The sequence below is a fragment of the Copadichromis virginalis genome, linkage group LG3 (genome assembly GCF_057382275.1).
Source record: "Copadichromis virginalis isolate Kocher_CV1m ecotype Utaka linkage group LG3, C_Virginalis_male_GT1.1, whole genome shotgun sequence".
In the NCBI taxonomy this organism is placed as follows: domain Eukaryota; kingdom Metazoa; phylum Chordata; class Actinopteri; order Cichliformes; family Cichlidae; genus Copadichromis; species Copadichromis virginalis.
Window position 1 is genome coordinate 48,085,466 of NC_140620.1, and position 19,621 is coordinate 48,105,086.

Genomic DNA, 19,621 nt, shown 5'->3' on the forward strand with positions numbered 1-19,621 from the left:
GGAGAGCGCCAATCGCGGCCTTGTCACGTTGAGTCAGTCGCGCCTCGTCTCTTTTCTTTCTTTTTTGGTCAGGTAATGTGAAACAAAAGCTGGGCTTTCTGCATCCTAACGCCTCTCTGTCAGCTGGCCATCCCTGCGGCTACCGTGAAGATTCATCTTTCTGGCAGAGAGTTGCAAGCTCCAGGCTTCTTAAAGGCCTCCCATGGCCCGGAGCCACATAAAGCAGGTAAACACTAGCCGCGTCAAGCAACCAACCAACAGGAGCAAGTTGGTAAATGATCAAAAAGGCCGAATTACCAAGTGACCTCCTTGCGGGCCTGATTCCTGTATGAATTCTCACACATCATTACAGGCGTTAAAACACTGGGATCTTTTAGGTTTCCCTTTTTTTTGTTTTTCTAATTAATACGCCACGTCTTGGGCACACTCGAGGTAATTAACATTGTTTTTTGCCAGCAACACACAGCAGATGGTGATTGAAAATAGAGGGATGAGTCGCTCAATCAACCACCATTTGTCTGTAGCCATTAATTATCTAGCGAAGAATACATTCAGTCCCCAAAGTTGATAGTTTGGGGAGGGGGGGAAGAAGAATATTGTCCTTCTGTTCCTCATTACTCTTTAACAGCAAAAACTGCTGAAACTAGAATGCCGGATAGGGAGATTGCGACTTTAATAGCACTGTCATTATCTTCTCCCATAAGGTGCCATATGATGGAAGGCTTGTAGGAGAAAAGAGGGAAAAAAATGGCGCTAACAAAAGAAGCGTTTCAATAATCGAAAGCCAGGCAACATCTTGCGGTTCATTCTGTTTAGATTCATCAAAGGCCACTTTCAGAAATGATAGGAACCAAATGCACAGTTTTATTCGAGACGATGGGTCCGCAAACCGCCGCGGGAAATGTTTATTTTCTCAACAATCAAATCGGTGCCAGCAGGGTCACATGACTCCTGCAACAGAACACCACCGGGCCATGTGACTTAACCGATCATCCCCGAGCTTGTACATGCAGTCTGATTGGAATAACAGCCTCTCGCCCGCAGCTATTGTGGTTATGATATCATAATGTTCCAAAACCCTGCTTCTTCTTCTTCTTCTTCCAGTTCTGGCAAAAATCTTCTTGATCTTGTTTCGCTTAGGCACCGACTGCCGCCTGGCAACAGATTAATGCTACAAGCTTAAGAAATCTCCTAAAAATGAAAGGGCACAGGGAGAAGGAGGGACCGAGAATGAGAGCGAGAGGGGCACTGACAGAGTTTGGGGGACTGAGCAAAGAGAAACCTTGAAGGGACACTAGAGGCAAGAGCCCAGCGACACAGCATTGCACCCTGGCATCACTTCTTTGATGTTATTTTGTCATTGCCAACAGCTCCCTAATCCCATGTCTTTGGCACACTTTAATCTTGTTGTTATTCTCTCTGCCAGCCTTTTAGTCAGAGATAATCAGTTTCAGCTAACTTTAATTATTGTGATAGAATCTGTGATGATTCAATGTCACTTGTTGTCTATTCATAGAGAAGGGAAATTGGTAGTCTTGTGCTAGGCCGAGACTCCCCCCCCCCCCCCCCTTTTTTTTTTTTTTTTTAAAGGGGCTCTTTATAGTAAATTAGCAGTAGTACCGCTCATGTTCCACCCCACAGGCTTTAATTAACTAGTCTCAGGTAGTCTGATCTTATTATCAAAGACTGCTTTTTCCCACACGCAGCCTTGCTTACAAGATATTAAGACGTTCACCAAAGAGCTGCCAAAATTGCGCAGTTTATTTCTTTTTGTTTTCAGTTGCTTTGCCACCAGAACCATTTAAACATTCCCATCACATTGCTGGAAACAAAGGGTGTATACAGCAAGTGCCATTTTCAGGATTTTCAACAGCAACAGCCGCAGCTAGATGCCAAATAAAATACAAGCTGCACAACTCAGCGGCAGCATCTCAGTGTTTGTCCCACAGAGAGCCCAGCCCCATCAAACCCCATTATCTCCAAGGCTACCACTTACCTCCAACTGGAGTAGAGATAGCTGCTTATCTACTGGTTAATAATAATAAAAAAGACATATAACAGATAAAAAAAGAAGAAGAAGAAGAAGCCATCCTATCATGACAGGGAGCAGAGATTTCCAGGGACAGTTTCATTCTGTGGAAAGGGCAAGCAGAAGGAGACCTCCCGCTGTAACGCGGCAGCCAAGCCGAAATGAAAGCCAGCCACTCTCTTCTCCGGGGCTCAACAGCGGCCTTAATAAAAAACACAATCAGACCCCCAACCTTACAGTTTAATGCACATTCTTCCCATATTTCCCTTTGTGCCAGCAGAAAAGAAAAGGAGACGGTGGAAGCTCCTGGTGCGATTCCATCTCCCAGGCTAGAGGGTGTGCGTTAGTGTGTGTGAGTGTGTGTGTTAAAGAAAAAGACAGGATTGTTATAGTCATAATGAAGCCTCATTGAATATCAAGCACACCATCAACTCACTATAGCTCTCCATCGTGTTAATGAAATTATTCCCCCTAACTTTTTAATTAACTTGCACGCTCGTGGTGTGGAGTCAAGTTGTGGACACAGACAAAAAGAAGACTGCCGCCTCCTCTCCCAGGTGATGTGAATTTCAAAGAGGGGAAGCTGCTCTGCATTAAGCCGACTTTCTTTATTAGGAGACAGATGTGCTGAGGACGGACTTGTGTCACTTCTCCCGCGTCAGTCAGCTCAGTGATACAGAAGCACGGCCGGGAGGAAAGGGGGTGGGGGGGGGGGATGATAAATATGTTGCGAATTCACATTTGCGGCGTGAATTGTTTTCATAACTTTTAAATCTCCCGTTAAAAAGAAAGAGAAAAAAAAATCAAGGATGTCTCCTTGATAGTAATCAGAGGGAGAGGAAATCATAATCATTCCTCAGCGCTGAGTGAAAACGGTACAACGGCGCTTGATGAAGGGACATTCATCACAAGGAAAGGAAGATAATAGGCAAGGCGCCGAAAGGAGAGAAAGTTCTTTTGGTTGGGTTTTGTTTTTTTCAAACACATTTCCCTTTATTGGCATGGTGAGGCTGATGAGAATTGCACATAAAAAATAAAATTCACAAGAAAGTCGTACAATAGGTAGAACCACAAAGGCATTGGTAAGGACTTGGCAGAAGGCAACGTGGATAGGACACAAACAGGTAACAACCCACAGCGACCCCTTGGCCCTCCCCTCCCTCCCCCCACAAACACACACACACACACACACACACTCACACACACCGACATACACACACACGCATACATTTTCCAATAAACATATTGTCCTTCCAAAAAAAAAACAAGAAAAAAGAAAACATGATTACCCAACAAACGTTTAAGCAGTGGCAATGTCGTCCATATTATTAAAAAGTCCGCCACAGTTGAAATTTGAACCATAAGGTGTTATAATATATTGCTACTCTAGGCAATTTACAAAGCATTTTTTTTCTTTATTATTACAATGATTAAAGCCACATCTATCAAATGGGACACGACACCATTACCCAAACGCTATACAGACAGCAAAAAAGTAAAACAATGTCTTAAAAAACACAGGTAAAGGGATTTTTTTTCTTTCTTTCTTTTATTTTTTTGGAGGGAAATCCATCCCTAAACCAATTTTTGCCTCTTTGCATCACAAAAATTAGCTGTTTCTTGTCTCCACAATCAAACTCGATGAAAGGAAGCTTGTGATCAGCAAAGCTTTTATACAAAAGTTTTTTTTTTCCCTTCCTGTGATGGAAGCTGGTTCTCTCATTACTTGGCTTGCGCTCGAAACGGGATATTAATTGAACCACAAGGTTACCTTTTATGTCATGTCGACGGCGCTGTGATATCTGGACTGTGTGTGTGTGTGAGTGGGGAGGAGGGGTGCAGCATGCGATACATTGTTGAGTAGATTTTTTTTTCTTCTTCTTCTACTAGGCTTTATAGAGCGTCATTTAAAATCTGCCAAGTTAAGAGCTGAGAGGCAGTTATCCAAAGTGGTGTATACACCGCACCGGCGTGTCGTCCTGTAATAGCCATGCACTAACACAACAAACACGTTCAACTCGACACATTTTAAACACACGGGGTTAAGAGCCGGTCACATGTGCACTGATGTCACAAAGCAACGCGTGCATTACGACATACACAGACTCAGTTACGTATTAAAGGGAAGAGCGGGTGGGCGACGACATATTCAAGTGTTTTACCGCGCAAGGTCACGCCACGGTGACGAGATGCCGAGATGCTGGGGGGAATGGAGTCATCCTAACTACCAGCGACTGGGTAATGGGTCAAGTCCAAAAATCACACAACAATAGGAGCTAAAATACAACTCTGAAAAATAATTTATTGCTTTTTATATAGTTTTTTTTCCTTTCATTTATATTATTATCATTAATCATCCTGTCATTATTGTGAATAATATTAGTAGTATATGTATATATATATATACACATATATATACATATATATATATATATATATATATATATATATATATATATATATATATATATATATATATATATATATATATATATTGTACATCAAATACAAGATCTTTTAAAAAATTCAGGAAAAGGAAATTGTAAACTTTTGTTTGGCATTCACATAATCAAGCGTGAGTGGAGCGATGACGGCGTGTGTGTGTGTGTGTGTGTGCGCGTGTGTGTGTTCACAACGGCACAACAAAATTCCTGCAAAATCATTTTATTGCTTCATGTTCTGTGTTTGTACGGGAGGAAAAGAAACAAACGGAAGAAAAAGAAATAAACCCAAAAAGATTTATGCGCTGCAGATGTGACTGTTAGGGGAGAGGCTGACCGCTGGACTGATTAGCTGAATGTTTTGATTGTTTCGGAAAGGCATAGAAGGTAATATTATCCCCACCAAACCATTTATTGTACACCCTGTCTAGTGATTGCGAGTTAAATAACACAAATCAAAGGACATAACATAAATAGCAAATAAATTTCATGAGGTACACCACGTTCAGTGAGGAGTCCATAAATATTTTTTTTTCTGATTCAAATATTAAAATAAATAGATAAATATGTGTTTACACTGATTGAAAAGATGTGAATACAGCTTTCTCTCTCTTTGAAGGTAATCAAACAAGGACCATATATATATATATATATATATATATATATATATATATATATATATATATATATATATATATATATATATATATATATATATATATATATATAATGAAACAATTGGGTTAAAAAATGGGCTAACGTTCTTTGCAATCATGAAAAAGACGTTAAAAATGCATTTTACAGTGGCTGTATAAGCAAAAAACACCGATTGAGAAACTTTAAAAACAGACATAAACTACACATGGTTGACTGTTTTTTTTTCTCCCACAAAAAAATAACTTTAAAAAAAAAAAGACACATGTTCACGTGCTCCCCCAAAACTGAGCATTCGGACACATCTTTTTTTTCTTCTTCTTCTTCTGTTTTTTTCTACAATCATGTCATGTCTTCTACACATCATGTAGGTGTACAATAATGTTTTTACAGTATTGTAATCACTACAGATCGACATTCTGAATTAAGAAATGTTCTCCGCATTTTTAAAAAAGGCTGCGTTTTACAGTGCATAGCTGTAACAAATAAAGAACTTTGATATTTACATAAAATAAAAATATTCCTTTTTTTTTATAGTATTTGTAAATACACAGCTACAATTCTCCGTTAAATGTAGACAATGATGTTACCTTGAGAATTTCACCAAACTCTTTGTTTGCGATGTAACACCGGATCCAAACACCAGATTGCAAAAGGGAAAAAAAAAAGGAAAGAATAAACAAACAAAGAAGAAAACAAAAAAAAAAGGTCAACAACAACAACAAGAAAAAAACAAATCTGGCCAAACAAGCTGCGTGTTTTCACTTCCTCACCCCAAAAGAATTGTGGGTATTGTAGTGCTTGGAGCAACAACAACAACAACAACAAAAAAACAAAAAAAGAAAGAAAAACAAAAAAGAAAGAAAGAAAAAATAAAGTTCTTTTTCTTCTTTCAGCAGTAGAGTGCACCAAACCCGTGCAGATTCTGAGGGTTCACTGGCTTCCCAGAACGCAATGTCTCTTCCCAGCTCTTCAGCAGCTATGTTCATGTAAACTTTATTTTTGATATATTCATTTATATTGATATAGGTCTATAGACTTATTCTTATATACTCTTTGACAGAGTGTAAAACTTCTGGTAGTCTCGTCATCAAAGGAGCGAGAAACCACCGTGAGGTATCAGAAGTCCCTCTTTGTGACAGACAGCAGGTGCCACTGAACAGGTTACCTTCTCAGGCTGTGCTGGGCCTCCCTCAGCAAACTGTCAAAATCCATGGAGTCGTACTTGCTTTTTGTGGAGGCTGGATCGAAGTCGTCTGAATGGGAGTCTGGAAATGGAGCAACAAGGTTGTGCGTTTAGCGTGAGGCGGAGCTGCATTTCTTAGAAGTCGCACATAAAACAACAGGGTTCACCTTTGTGTTCTCAGAAGTGTTTGCGGTGAGGGCTCTGGGAATATTCTGCACTTACGGTCACGTGCGGCTCTAAAGTTAAACCGATAGTTTCTATGCTTCCTGCGTTTTAGCAACAGACCAATAGGAATCACGGCGCAAGGACAGAATGCTCTGCTTTTCTATATTTTTTACACAAAGACAGCAGATGTGTCCGTCCATCTCTCATAGCTCCTGTTTTTCTCGATCAACCTGATAATACATAAAGAGCATCTTATCTGTGCCAACAGACAGCTTCACAAATGGGGCCCCCCAAAGGACTCGGCAGCACACACCTAGTGCTTTGAGAAATGGGAATGACCGTGGCAGCTGGGAGACGCCGGTTTGATCTAATGCAATGGCCAAGGGCTGGATTGTGTCACGCTGCACACCTTGAGGGATGAAAAATACCCCGCTGCTCTACTTAAAACTAATGGACAGTGTCTCTGAAAAGAAAAAAAAAAGACGAGAAGATGGGAAGAGGTTTGGATACCTCGCTATTAAAAGATTCTCCCTTCCTCTCAATCTCTTATCTCGTGCTATCAATATGGGGGCTGACCAAAATAGCCCATTCCTGACAAAGAGGTTGTCGAATGAAGGCCTTTCCATTCCAGCAGGCTGATTAGTCAATCTCAGTATAATGTCTAACCTCAAGGCTTCAGGATTAGCAACTGTTTCTCTGTGTGCCATGCACTCTTTTAAAAGGCTAACGGCTTCAAGAGCGTGCTTTGAAGAAGTAGAGTAACTGCCTCATTTAATGGGAAAATTGCTCTTTTTCTCTTAAAATGACCCGCTGACCCTCTCGTAGCGTCGCATTTTACATTTCTGACCTCACATATTGCTTCCAGAGCAGTCAATACTCATCTTTCATGTTGTCTCCGAGTGGAGCAGATGATCTTTTGTGTTTGTGCAGTACTTAAAATAATGGGGCACATGCTACTTAAGTCCCAACGCTGCTTCGCTTCTCAATTGTCACCACCTTTTATCAAAGTGCATTTCTTTCCTTTTTCCACATGTCAGAAGCGGGGCATCACACCAGAAGAAGAAGAAAAAAGCCTCGATTTCACAGATAAGCTTGCATTATTTATCAAATGCGTCACTGCGGTTTGGGTTTCTGATTGAGATTCACGTGTCGGGCCAGTATAGAAGCTAAGCATGTTTACTCTGAGGAATAACTTATGTTGAATGAGTTCTGCTGTACTGCAGCTACATCCTCCACACTCTCAGCAAAGGCAGCAGATAAGCGCAGACAGAAGTAGCTGGTAGGTAGGCAGAGAGCTGCTGAGGCGGCCCCTCCCCCCAATGTAAATTATTGGCCCCTAAGTGCCACATCAAGGATCTACCTCGTTTCAGCACCACAACAGCTGGCAGCAGATGGACTTTAAAGGGAGTGGAGGGGGTGGGGAGGTTGTGGGATTTCACCTTGCTCCCACTTTCTTCTTCTTCGTCTTTTTTTCTTGTCATTCTTCTACAACATCTCGCTCCTACTAATTTCATCTAGCCCTGACTTGTCTTATTAATGAGATTCCCACACATACGTGAAAACACACAAGATCTGCTTTTAAGCTCAACAAAGTAAAAGCAAGCATCTCACGTCCACATGAGTAATGGAGTCTGCCTCGTTTTGCTTCAGATACCGAGGCTACTCGTCGGCATGTTCACAGCCCGACCTCTGAACTCTCTTTGCAATCTCGAGGCGGGAACGCCCGGCCGGACACATTCTGGGCTGTAGGAATTGCTATCAGCGCCGAGATGGGTACGTTTTGATCTGGAAGCGTCACTCAAGGCTTATTCGCCTTCCCTCCCCACGTCCCGCTGACAGTCTTGCGTGCATGCAAATGTACAGCACGACCGCAGGGGGCTGATGGAAAGAACAACAAAGCTGCACTCACCCAAGTCTGTGTAATGTGATTTGCAGAACTGCTTTTGTCCGCCGAAGCACAGCTCGAACTGGGGCTCGTTTGTCCTGCGTAAGGTGTGTCCATTCTCAAGGGCGGCAAAGGCGTCACAAGTGTAGCGGTACGTGATGAAGCCAAAATTGTCCCTGGTCAGGAATAGAAAATAAACACGTCAGAGTGTTGCTGTGGGGCAACAATGACTCAACGAGGGTGGGGGTGGGGGCCTTGTCGGTCATGACCATCGTTCTATTTATATGCAAAAGACAATCAATAAAGGTGCGTCTTTCAGGCTCCACGGGCCTAAATGCAGATGAATCGGGAGACGCTCTCAGATTGCAAAAGCTCTGTATTTGTCACCGGCCTCTGCTGTAAGTTCAGCAGTTACAGTAGACCCCCCCCCACCCCCCACAGTGTGCTAAAACAACACTAAAGCCAAGATAGGACACAGATGCACACAAAGACAGAACATCCTGAGGCCTTACCCATCGTCCCTCAAATTCACTGCGCATTCCTCTATTTCACCGAAGAGTTCAAAGCGGCGCTTCAGCTCCGTCCGGGTGCAGTCGGACCTCAGTCGCCCCACGTACACCACTCGTCTCTCCTCCTGCTCGTTAAGAGGACAGACAGCGCAGAGGGAAAGAGATTAAAAGGGGGAGTCTTGTTTTTCCTTTCCCCCTTCTCCTTTCTTCACCGAGCACCTAATGAATTGGTCTTGATCACTCCTGTGGATACTGCCGGCGACTTTGGGGGGCCCCCCCTGTTTTTGTCCCTCTTTTCCATCTGTCTGTTGTGTTCCCTCTGTGATTGGTTCAGCCTGCTTCCTCTTATCTGATTGAAGGCGCTTCCAAACTGCAACTCAATCTGCCTTGGCACTACAATTCCTCTTTCTCTCTGCAACTCATCAAGCAGAGGCAGAGCGATTTTTATCAAATGATGCCATGTCTTAAGTTTGGGGCTGCTTCTTCCTTTTTGTGAAGTCTAAAAATAAAGCAGTGGGAGTGACTCAGCTATATATCACAGAAGCCTGCTTCTTTCTTTCTGTTTTTCTTTCCAGCTTTCGGGAGTCCAACTCACAATACACAGCAAACTTGGCGATGTTCCCTAAATGAGAGGCCTGTTAATATTGTAAGGTTATTCATATCCAAGAGAGAGGAAGCATAAAGAGCAGCAGCAGAGCGCCTCGGGGCAAAAAAAAAAAAACTGCTCCCTGAACCTCAGAGGACGTGAGGGTCATAGTGGAATAATTCAGGAACAAACTGCGCCAGGCTGGCTTTTGAGTATTTTAATTGCAGCTGCTAATCATATAATACAGTTGAGGCCCGAGGCTATCATGTATGACTGGTATTATTTATTTATTCATTCATTTACTTGCCATTACTGGGCAAGTCCATTGAGGCCTGTTGGAATTCTGAAAGCTGTCTTCGGGGCAGTAGTGACACGTATGGAAATCGGATGCCTGGCGCTAAACTCAAAGTTCACCTTTGCTCATTTGAGCTGCAGCTGAGGAAAGCAAGTAAAGATTAACCACGTGCGGCTGTCCTGTGCTTGGTCCCCTCTTTAATGTTGCACACTGTTTGGAGGCTAAAAATGTAGAGCGTAGTTGCTGACGGCTGATAAACAAGGCGGCCTTGGCGTGCCCGTCCCTTTGACAGCTCGAGCTTTACCGCTGGGAATCTTTCGTCTCTCCATCGCCGAGATCGTTCGAATTACTGCGCCACCTAACGTGTGCTTTATCAACGGGTGGTAGCAGCGCCATCCCGCTGGAAACCCGAGTAATTTCACACTGAGACAAGGAGAGCGGAGATAAGGGTGGAGAAGCGTGATGTTCACTGAATCTGCATGATTTTTCTTTAAAGTAGATACAGGAAAAAGAAGAGATTGGAGTGGAATTAGTGGCTATTTCCTTCTTTTTATTTAAAATTAAAGATCCTCTCCTTTTTTCTTTTTTTTTTTGCTCTCTTAGTTTTCATCTATTTTAACATTTTTGCCCCTGTGGTGTGATTAATAAGAGTCGACAGTGTTTCCAGACGGGAGACGTTAAAAATACACAACCCAGAGATAAAGAGGAAGGGCCTGTCGCCTGAATCATTCAGGAACTCACTTTGTATGTATTCTTTCAGCACGCACACACACAGGGAGAGAGACACACTGTGGCACATGGCACCGGGCTGGAGGGCTGTGTCATCCCAAGTAATCTGTGCATGTCTGTGGGAGGTTTTTGTGCGTTGTGCCACAGCAGTGATTACATGTGGTCTTTTATCAGCTTTGTTGCAGGAAGACCCAAAGTCAAGCATCAAACCCCACCCCCACCCCTTTCCCCCTCAAAAAAAAAGCTACAGAGGGAATGTGATGGTAGTTGTGTCAGCTGACTCACAATAGCTTTCTGCCTTTGTCTCTCTCGCTGCTCGGCCCTCTCGAACTCCTGCTTCTCGTAGTCCCGGCGGTACTCCTCCCTCTTCAGCCTCTCGTGCTGGTACTCCTCGTAGCTGTCATACCTGTGGAGACGAGGACATATTGCGAGATCACTCCCTCATCCTCTAAATTCGCCCTTCCCGTTGATGCTTATGAAGAACAATCACCAATATTTGCCGCGAGGGCTGCAAAGAGAAGGAGACGGACACGTTAATAAGATGTCTTTTTTGCCACCGCCACGATTGCGAAGCCCGCGAATGAGGCCCGCGGGAGTGCCGGCGAGCAGCGCAGTCGGGGAGCTGAGCAGCTGCAACTGTCAGCACAACTTCACATGTCATTACTTTCTGCTTAGTTAGGGCTTCATCAAGAAGGAAAGTGCAACTTTCTCCCCCAGCCTGGAACAGTACGAGACATGTCCGTTAAGTTTTCGACTGATGAGCGACTCTTGGGCTTGTCGGGTGTCATTAGGCGCGTGGGTGCCAAATCAGCTCGGAGCACTGGGATGGTGTCAGTCTGTCTCTCTGTCTCTGTTTCAGCACAGCGCGAGTACATCTCTGCATATGAAATGGTCCCCTCTGCAGTGGCTCATGCAAAACTACAGAGGCAGTAAGTTGAATAAGTGGCATTATACAGCTGGGAGCGTCAGCTCACGGGTGCGGCACGAACGCGCATCAGTGTGATTCTTTTGTCACTCGTCTAATAAAACACGATCAATTAAACATATTTGCCCTGCATGTTTGTCACCTCCCCCCCCCATCCCCCAACCCGTTGGGACAGGATGTGGAAAGGCATTCACAAAGAACTCAAAGGATTTCTGAGCGGTGACAGCAAAAAGTGGTGCTGTGCTTTCATGCACGCCATTAAGAAATCTTAAGAAGAAAAAACACACAGAAAAACCAAACATTTGTCGTGACCCGAAGCGTGTAACTAAAAGTTTTAAGCACATGACAAATTGAAGGTTAAATGATTCATTTAAAACAATCACCTTGGCCTGCGGCTCAGAGGAGATCGAGGCTGGGGGTGGGGGCTCTTGTGATTCCTGGAACGAAAAGCATTCAAATCTGTGCTGTGACGAGACCTGAAGGGAAAAATAAAGTTAAAAGTCACTTTTTTTGCAAAAACAAAGGAAACGCATTCATACTGTTGCAAACGTGTGACATTTGGTTAATTTGCTTTTGGCTTTAAGAACTAAATTAACCTCTTAGATATGCACAGGGCCCATTAGTCTGCATTAAAGAGCATCGTCTCCTCTCCTTGTGCTGACCAACACAACCCTCGGAAAATGTGCTTGATTTGCTGCAGGATTTTTATACGCATCTGCGCTAGCATACGTGCACGTGCTATCTATGTTGTATGAAGACGTGGTCAATACTTATGGCCTTAGTGGCCTCACTGTAGAGCTAGTTCCCCTACACTGCTCGAGCTTCTGATGCTTAAATATTTAAGTGCTGCTGAAGAAGGAAGACCTGAATAATGGAAGGAGAGAAGTTTGGGAAGCTCAGTGTAGCAAAGGAATGCCAGTTTGGAAAGATCAAGGATCTTATGCTGCGAAATCTTAAAACAGTGAGGAGGGATTTAGAGAATTATTTCCCTGAAATTCTGTTTATCTTCTCCTGCGTGGAGCTATAACAAGCTTACTGCTCTGTCACGTTCAAACTCCAATCCCTATGCAGCGTTTTCAGAAAGCTTGTCAGTGTCAGATTTTGATGCAACGCCTTGAGACTATTACTGTATAATTTGTGAGCGAGAGCGAAGAACAAGGGCCCGAATAGAATAAAGTGATTCTATTGGCTCCGCGGAGTAAACTGACCTTTCAGTAATCATGCAAACAAACTGAGTCACAGCGGTGGAGTCGTACACTGGGAGTCACTCAATGAGCCGCTCCTGACAAACTGAATTTATTCACATCCCTCTCGGTTACTCCAGTTTGCCTCTGTTCTTTCACCAAAAGAACCCAACCAGAATCCCCCTCGGCTCTGATCAAAGGGAAGCATGGGAAATGTAGTTCTCCCAGAAAGCTATGATGATAGGAGTCTTTTTTAGAGAGGGGTTTGGAGACTATATTCCCACAGACTGGTTCTCGCTTTCATCTCTGGGGATGTAAAAGACGAGGGTTTGCCACTCAGTAAAAACAACAGCTGCCGCTTAAAACAATAGCCCGAGCATCAAACAAAAAACGGGAGCATGCAAGGGAGTGAGTGAGAAGGGGTGGGTGGGTGAGAGTGTTAGAAAGACACTCAAATAAAACTCCCTGCCTAGAGATGAAAACTCACACTGTTCAAAAGTCCAGTGCCTCTGGCACCTTTCATGTTCTGTTTTTTGTCTCTTTTGTCCTTTGTCTGTTAGTTTAGGGGGGGACCATTCAACTAATCTTTTTCCCCCATTGTCAGCTCAGATCTAAGTGTCACCTGGCATAAAGGCATCATCTGAGTCGTGTAACAACTGCAATATGGTTAGAATCTATTCCATCACAGAATAGCAGGAGGTGAAGAAACATCCTAAAAAGGCCAGGTCACGGTCTATCAGAGGCAGTTTTTTAAATATTCTGAGTCAAAATCACATGCAGAAAGGGAGAGTTGAAGGGCGTGACCATGTTGTTTTAAAAATGGGCATACAAGGTGGTGTAAACATTTCTGAGAAGTGGTTTCCTGCTTGCTATGAGTCCTGTTTAAACTGCATAACTTTGAGGTGGAGCAGCCAAGTGAAAGAACAAAAAAGGGAGAAGGGGGAGTCTGGGGAAGAGACCGATAACTTACCAGGAGGACGGGCGTCTGTCGGGTGAGCTGGAGAGAGAGCGCCTGCGGTATCGTGAAGAGGAGCTGCGGGACCCAGACTGGGAACGGGAACGAGAGCGGGACCCGCTGCCGGCCCAGCAGGAAGGTCTGCTGGGTGACAGGAGCAGGGAGGAAGGTGGAGAGACAGAGCCTCGTGAAGGGGAGCAGCTGGATGGTGGGGAAGAAGAGGGAGAGCAGGGGGCGCAGTCAAAGAGTAGATCCAGAGGGGTGCCCTCCCATGGAAAGAGGAATCGACTTTCACGGCTCTCGTCCAGCTCTAGTTCGTCGTGAAAGGCCAGAAACCCCGGGTGAAGGTAGCTGGAGGCAGGCAGCCTCTGGGGGTAGCAGTCATTCTCTCCCCCCTCGAGGGACTGAGGAGCTGTAGCATTGTTCGTTTTGCTGCTTGATTCTTTCTCCTGGCTACCCGGGCTGTAGAGGGCTTGCAAAGGGTAGCCAAAGTGCTTGTTAAGTTCTGCTCGGATTTCCTGGTCGCACAGGAGCTTTCGGCTGGTGGCGCAAAGATTGTGTTGGTCCCTGTCAATAGTGGCCTCTTGTGAGGGGATCTGAGCGGTTTGTGTGAGGGCGTGCTCCCCTAACCCCCGAACCTGGCCCGCCTCTCCATCCACAGACCCAAAATTCTGCTGTTTAGCCAAAAAACCAGGTGAAGCTGATGATGGAGGAAATGATGAAGATGACGGTGGCATGGCTGAATCCTTAAATTCCACATGCCTGCTCTCCACTTTGCCTTCAGCAGGCACTGGAGCATCAGTGGCACCTGAGGTGAATGTCATTTTCACAGCTGTGGTTGTGGTAACAGTGGCTGAGCCCCCATCCTTCTTATTACCAGCTGTTGCCTGGCAATAGTCATGGTCGCTGTAGTTGCGGGGCGTTGCCCGCTTAGTGTTGCCGGTGCTGCGATACTCCTCAAGGCCGCCCCCCACTGCGTGTTGAGTGACGGAGTAAGGGAGGGTGGTGGTTGCTTTGCTCAGTTGGGCGTAAAGCTCAGTCTGTTCAGGACCCTTCCTGGTGGGGCCCCTGCCTGAGGCACCTGGGGCCGGGGCCAGAGCGCCGGGGCCCAACTCACTCAGCCTGGCTCTTTTGCATGCCAAGGCCGAGGAGGAACATGAAGACAACTTGGTTTTGAGAGATGCTTTGAAAGGATTCTCTTGACTGGCTTTGTGTGGGGGCGTGGTAGGTGGTGTCAAACCTGCGAGGGGAGGAAGAGACACAGGTTGGGTTGGGAACAGTAAAATGAAAATGGAATCATAACGCAAACCTCCCCACCTAGCCCCTCCCTCCTCTGCCTCCTCGCCCACACTCCTCTATAAACTCCCGGGTCAGTTTATGGACAGTGGACACAGATACATGGCTGATTAAAATATTCACTTTCCCTCGGCCTAATCCTATTTTATTGCAATCTTGACAGATTAATGTAATGCTTGGTGTAACTTGATATGGCTGCACTGTAATACGGATGACTTGCCATTCTCTACCTCGCTGACCTTGAAAAGATCCCTTTTCGTGGAAAAAGAAAAAAGAAAAAAATATAACCCCGGAAAGGACAAACGTAATGCATCTGATAGCAGGCAGGAAAAAAATTAAAGTGAATGTATCATATCCCTGCCCGCTTCATAGAAACGTCTGGTTTCATTCCGATGAATTGGCCGCCGTCCCGCGCCAAGACCCTTTTGCATGTGTGTGTGTGTAGTCTCAAAGAACAATTGTGTGTGTGACGCAGTGCATGTTTAAAGATTAGCCAGCACCATCCACATTTTCTGTAAGAAGAGAACTGGATGTCACCGCTCTTAATGTTGCCTTAGCAAGCCTGGTGGTGGATCACTGGAAGCACTGGGAATAGGTTAACATTCCTTTCAGATGGCATGTCCCTATTGGATGTGCCCCCCGCCTCCTCTTGCTTCCCTCTCCCTCACAGATTTACAACCAGACAGATGGCAGTTATATGGGAAGTCCTGAGATGAGCCCACTTTATAGCATTGTTAATGCACTCACACAAACAGCCGACACCATTACTCTCGTTCTCCCCTTTCCTCCTCTTCCTCGTCGATCGCCCCCTTTTCGCTTTAGTTCGAGTCTGCCGTTCCGCCCTGTTCTCTCTTCCCGTCTGCCACCTTCCACCAGATCAATCTCTCCTTCTCCGGCTCTGTCTCCCTGCATCTTTTCCTGTTTTTATCTTCCGCAGAACAAATGTGCCCACACACGCAGGCACACTCATCGCTAACAGACTCTCACTGGAGTCAAACTCAGGCACTTTGAAACACCTACGCTCTCCCCTCTTCTTTGCCATTCTTATAATGCAGATCATTCTTCCCTTGCTGGCGAATTGCACCAAATGACAGCTATTAGTATCAAATCCCGTGTTAGGATGTGCAAAGACAGCCTGGCAACGAGCGTGTGGGATCGCAAAACATAAATGTGCATGTTTCGGCTGTGTTTGGAAGGCCTGATCCACCAGCTTATCATCCTACTTATTATCTGGATGTGCCTATAAGTAGGACTGCAAGCGCCCACTCCCCTTCCTCCCTTCCTTTCCTTCTCCCTTCTCGCTCTCCTCTGTCTCGTTCTCTCGCTCACTTCCCCCCAATCCTCTTCCCCAGTCATGATAGCGAGACAGACATATATTTGCATTATGCCAATTAAATGAGCTTTGGAAATGAGAAAGGAGAGACGCAGAGAGGGAGAGTGGATGCTACACAATGCCTGAAGAACTTCTGTTTCACCAATCAAACGCCATCTGTCCAAAACAACGTACGCACGGGGTCATAAACTAGGAGCCATTAGCGATAGGCGGAAATAAATCAGAATTAGATAAAAATGTGCCTCTCAGTCAAACTTGCTAGTGATGGATGATCTGCAGGTGTGAGCACCAATCATGCGGGGCCCGGAGAGAAAGCAGTGGCGCAGCGATCGAGGCAGAAAGAGGCAAGGTTTTGGGATTTTTGGGGGTTTTTTTTATAGTTCTATTTTCTCGTCCAGCTGCAAATTGTGAAGGGACCTCGGCGCGAACAACAACTCCAGGCTTAAAGAGTTGATCCGGCAGTAAGCTAGGCAAATAACAACACACAGACCACCTCTGTGTCATGAGATACAGTAATTAAAGACAACACAGCAGTACAGGGTAAATCTATTAGCTTGATAGAGATTAGGTCTGAACAGTCAGATCCCAGGGGGGTGCTCACCGTACCTCTCCGAGAAGGGTCAAGAAAACATGCAGTCAAACAGTCCAAACCTCGCTATTAATAACTACTAATCATCATTCGAGTAGGTACAAAGTGTACAAGTCCTCACAGTTAAATTTATCTTTCTTTTAATGAGTGGTTACTACTACTACAACTCATCAAAAAGGCATAAAGTAATAAACTACTGGAAGCAAGTCAAGGAAAATTCCACCAGCGCATGGTCGACTTGCCCTGGGAGTAGAAGGTGGGACCGCCCACCTGGTAGACTGCCATTTGATTATCAGTAGCACCACCCTTTATCTCTATTGTAGTGGGATGATTCTCTAAATCTACGAAGGAACGTGTAAGTCCGAACCTAAAAGCTGACAACTCTGCTTACTGGGATCTATATCCATCTGGCTCGTACAGCGCTGAGACTCAAAAGCTAATCTCTAAGTGAGAAAGGCGCTCAGCAGCCCAGAGCTTTCTGGACTAATGACTTTCCTGCTAATATTCAATCCTACATTTTCCACAGAACGGGTTTAAGTCAGGTGAAAGGCTTTATTTGACCGTGCTTATAAAATGGATGTGTTGGAAAAGAACAGATGGCTTAGATTTGGCCACAGGTCAACAGACTCGCCCACGTGCAGTAAAAGCGGAAGAAATATTAACTGCGTTTGATTGCCACAGAGATTAAGGGGCATTGCTCTTTCCAATCTTTAGGTCTCAACAGACATCCCCCCTCTGACCCTGAAAGCTTATCTACATAAATGGGTTAAACAGCACTTCAGCCAAAGTGAGAAGGACAGGGGGATACCTCTGGAGGTTTGCTTTTCCACCCCCACAGGAGCTAAGTAGAAGACAGGGGGTATTATGAGGACCATTTCCCTTGCTAGTAAATAAATAGACAAAAGGGCCAGGGCTGCTATTTTGTTTTATTGACCTTAGGTAATTAATTGTAAGAAAACGTGGTAATTACTAACATCATTGACATAAAGAGTGAAAGAAATGGATGACCTGCAATACTGCAGCTTTTCCCCTCACATTTTCATCCCTTTTGTCTTTTAAATACCAATTACATATAGTTTTTTTTTCTAATTTAGCTGAGCATAACTCAATAACACGAAAGGATGAAGTGACTGATAATGAAGAAATATCCCCAGTCTGGCAACATCTACGCAGCTGCCTGTGTCCACAGGGAATTTGAGTAAGGAAGGCGCTGATCATACAGGCAAAACTCAATTACACAGCAAAACCCAATGAAAACAGCAGCCATCTGAATTTTCCCTGCCACGTGTAGGCTAAAGCTCCTTTTACTCATACACTGCTTTCCATTTAATTTGACCATGTATGAACATGTTGGTTTCATGTATGAATGAGCCTCCTGGTCCCATTACTGCAAAGGTGATCTTTCAAGTTTGGACCTCATACACATTCACGCGTCGCTTTCACGACTGCAAAACGCCCCCCGTGAATTGCTCAGCTCAGTAAAACATGACTGTTAAGGAGAACCAGTTGAACAGCACAGGAATAAAATTAACGCGTGCGTAACAACAGCTCTCGCTCGCTGAGCCCGCGTGATTGGGGCAGGGGCAGCTTTCTCAGCAGCACCGTGCAGCGCGCGAAGACCCTGCTCTTTGCAAAGTTTTCAAACACCTGACTATACTTCACTCGTGTCCATGCGGACGTGCGCAACGATTCCTTTGCACTTCTTTGTCACTGTCGCGGTTATGTCTGAATGAGCTTTAATGCAGCCGTGACCTACGTGTAAATGACAGGATGCCATTACTTGAACAGATTGATGAAGCCAGCATAGTTGTGTATTCTGCGCCTGGAGAGGGCTTGAGTGAGCTGTCAGTCAGACAGCATTAGGATCTGGTGGAAGGAAAGGTATATTAACTCTTCACTAACAAACCAGTGGGCGTGGTAGGGGAATGGGAGGAGTTTGCTAATAGAAGCCGAGGAGATTGGAAGACCTAATCAATACTTAGGCGCATAAAATTGATCTCCTTATGTCTTCACCTTGAACTCTGAACTGTGATGGAACTATCAAGGCTCCCGAAAGGAATGAACCCATTACTGCCTACCACAGCTATAAGTACTCGGCCGGTCATTTAAAAAGAATTTACATTGTCAGAAAAAGTCTGCTTACCTGGGGTTCCAGCAATCTCCACACTTAATGTGCGTTCAGTGGTTTTGTTCTCAAACGGTGATCCCTTGTAGTCACTGGAAGACAAAATAAAACGTAGAACGTCTTACTTCACAGGTGAAAGTAAGACTAAAGAAAGATGTAATGGAAATGAATCACAAAAATGCCTCAGGTTGGATTCTAGTCTATATAGCTTTCTTTGATTTTGTCTTTTTTCTGTAGTTTCCATGTTGCCTTTTTTTTTGCCTAGAATAATGTGGAAAAACTTCTCACACTTACTTTGGAGACTCTGGGGTCAAAGGAAGTGGCAAGGTGGTTGGTTTGGCTGCAGAACACAAAGGAGCATGGGTAATTATTGATCTAAGTATAACACTCATGGTAGAAGAGAACAGATCCACAAGTCTGCAACAATTAATCCCAAATTGGCTCAACAAATGCAAATATTACTACGAAAAAAGAAATAAAAAAAACACCCATTTCTAGTTAGAAAGCCTTACTATGGACACTATTGTACAGAGTATATCTTTTTTTAGATTGACCCCATTTAAAAAATTTATTCTCTTAGGATAGACTGTTCACTCTGTGAGGCAGGATGAAGTGATGGTACGTGTTTCACAGGTGTCTAGACACAGACACCACGCTCAAGACAACAAACAGATCGAAATGTAAAAAGACATACAGAGAGAGAGACGATGCCACAAACAAGACACATGACTGTGG

At 44.5% G+C, this 19,621-nt stretch overlaps 1 protein-coding gene across 8 annotated transcripts in view; it reads right to left on the reverse strand.

Annotated features, from left to right (window-relative positions):
- Positions 1-5,164: 5,164 nt before the first annotated feature.
- ppargc1a (peroxisome proliferator-activated receptor gamma, coactivator 1 alpha) overlaps positions 5,165-19,621 on the reverse strand; it is a 309,088-nt gene continuing 294,631 nt past the window's right edge. For 7 of the 8 annotated variants that reach the window (XM_085451449.1, XM_085451454.1, XM_085451453.1 and 4 more), the window contains exons 6-13: positions 19,181-19,226; positions 18,905-18,978; positions 13,559-14,783; positions 11,788-11,880; positions 10,765-10,885; positions 8,873-8,994; positions 8,385-8,536; positions 5,165-6,392 (exon numbers count right to left, since the gene is read on the reverse strand). In XM_085451449.1, the coding sequence (XP_085307575.1) occupies positions 6,289-6,392; positions 8,385-8,536; positions 8,873-8,994; positions 10,765-10,885; positions 11,788-11,880; positions 13,559-14,783; positions 18,905-18,978; positions 19,181-19,226 (1,937 nt within the window). In that variant the 3' untranslated portion in view covers positions 5,165-6,288. The remainder of the gene's footprint in view (positions 6,393-8,384; positions 8,537-8,872; positions 8,995-10,764; positions 10,886-11,787; positions 11,881-13,558; positions 14,784-18,904; positions 18,979-19,180; positions 19,227-19,621) is intronic. The other variant, XM_085451452.1, reaches the window with a different exon arrangement.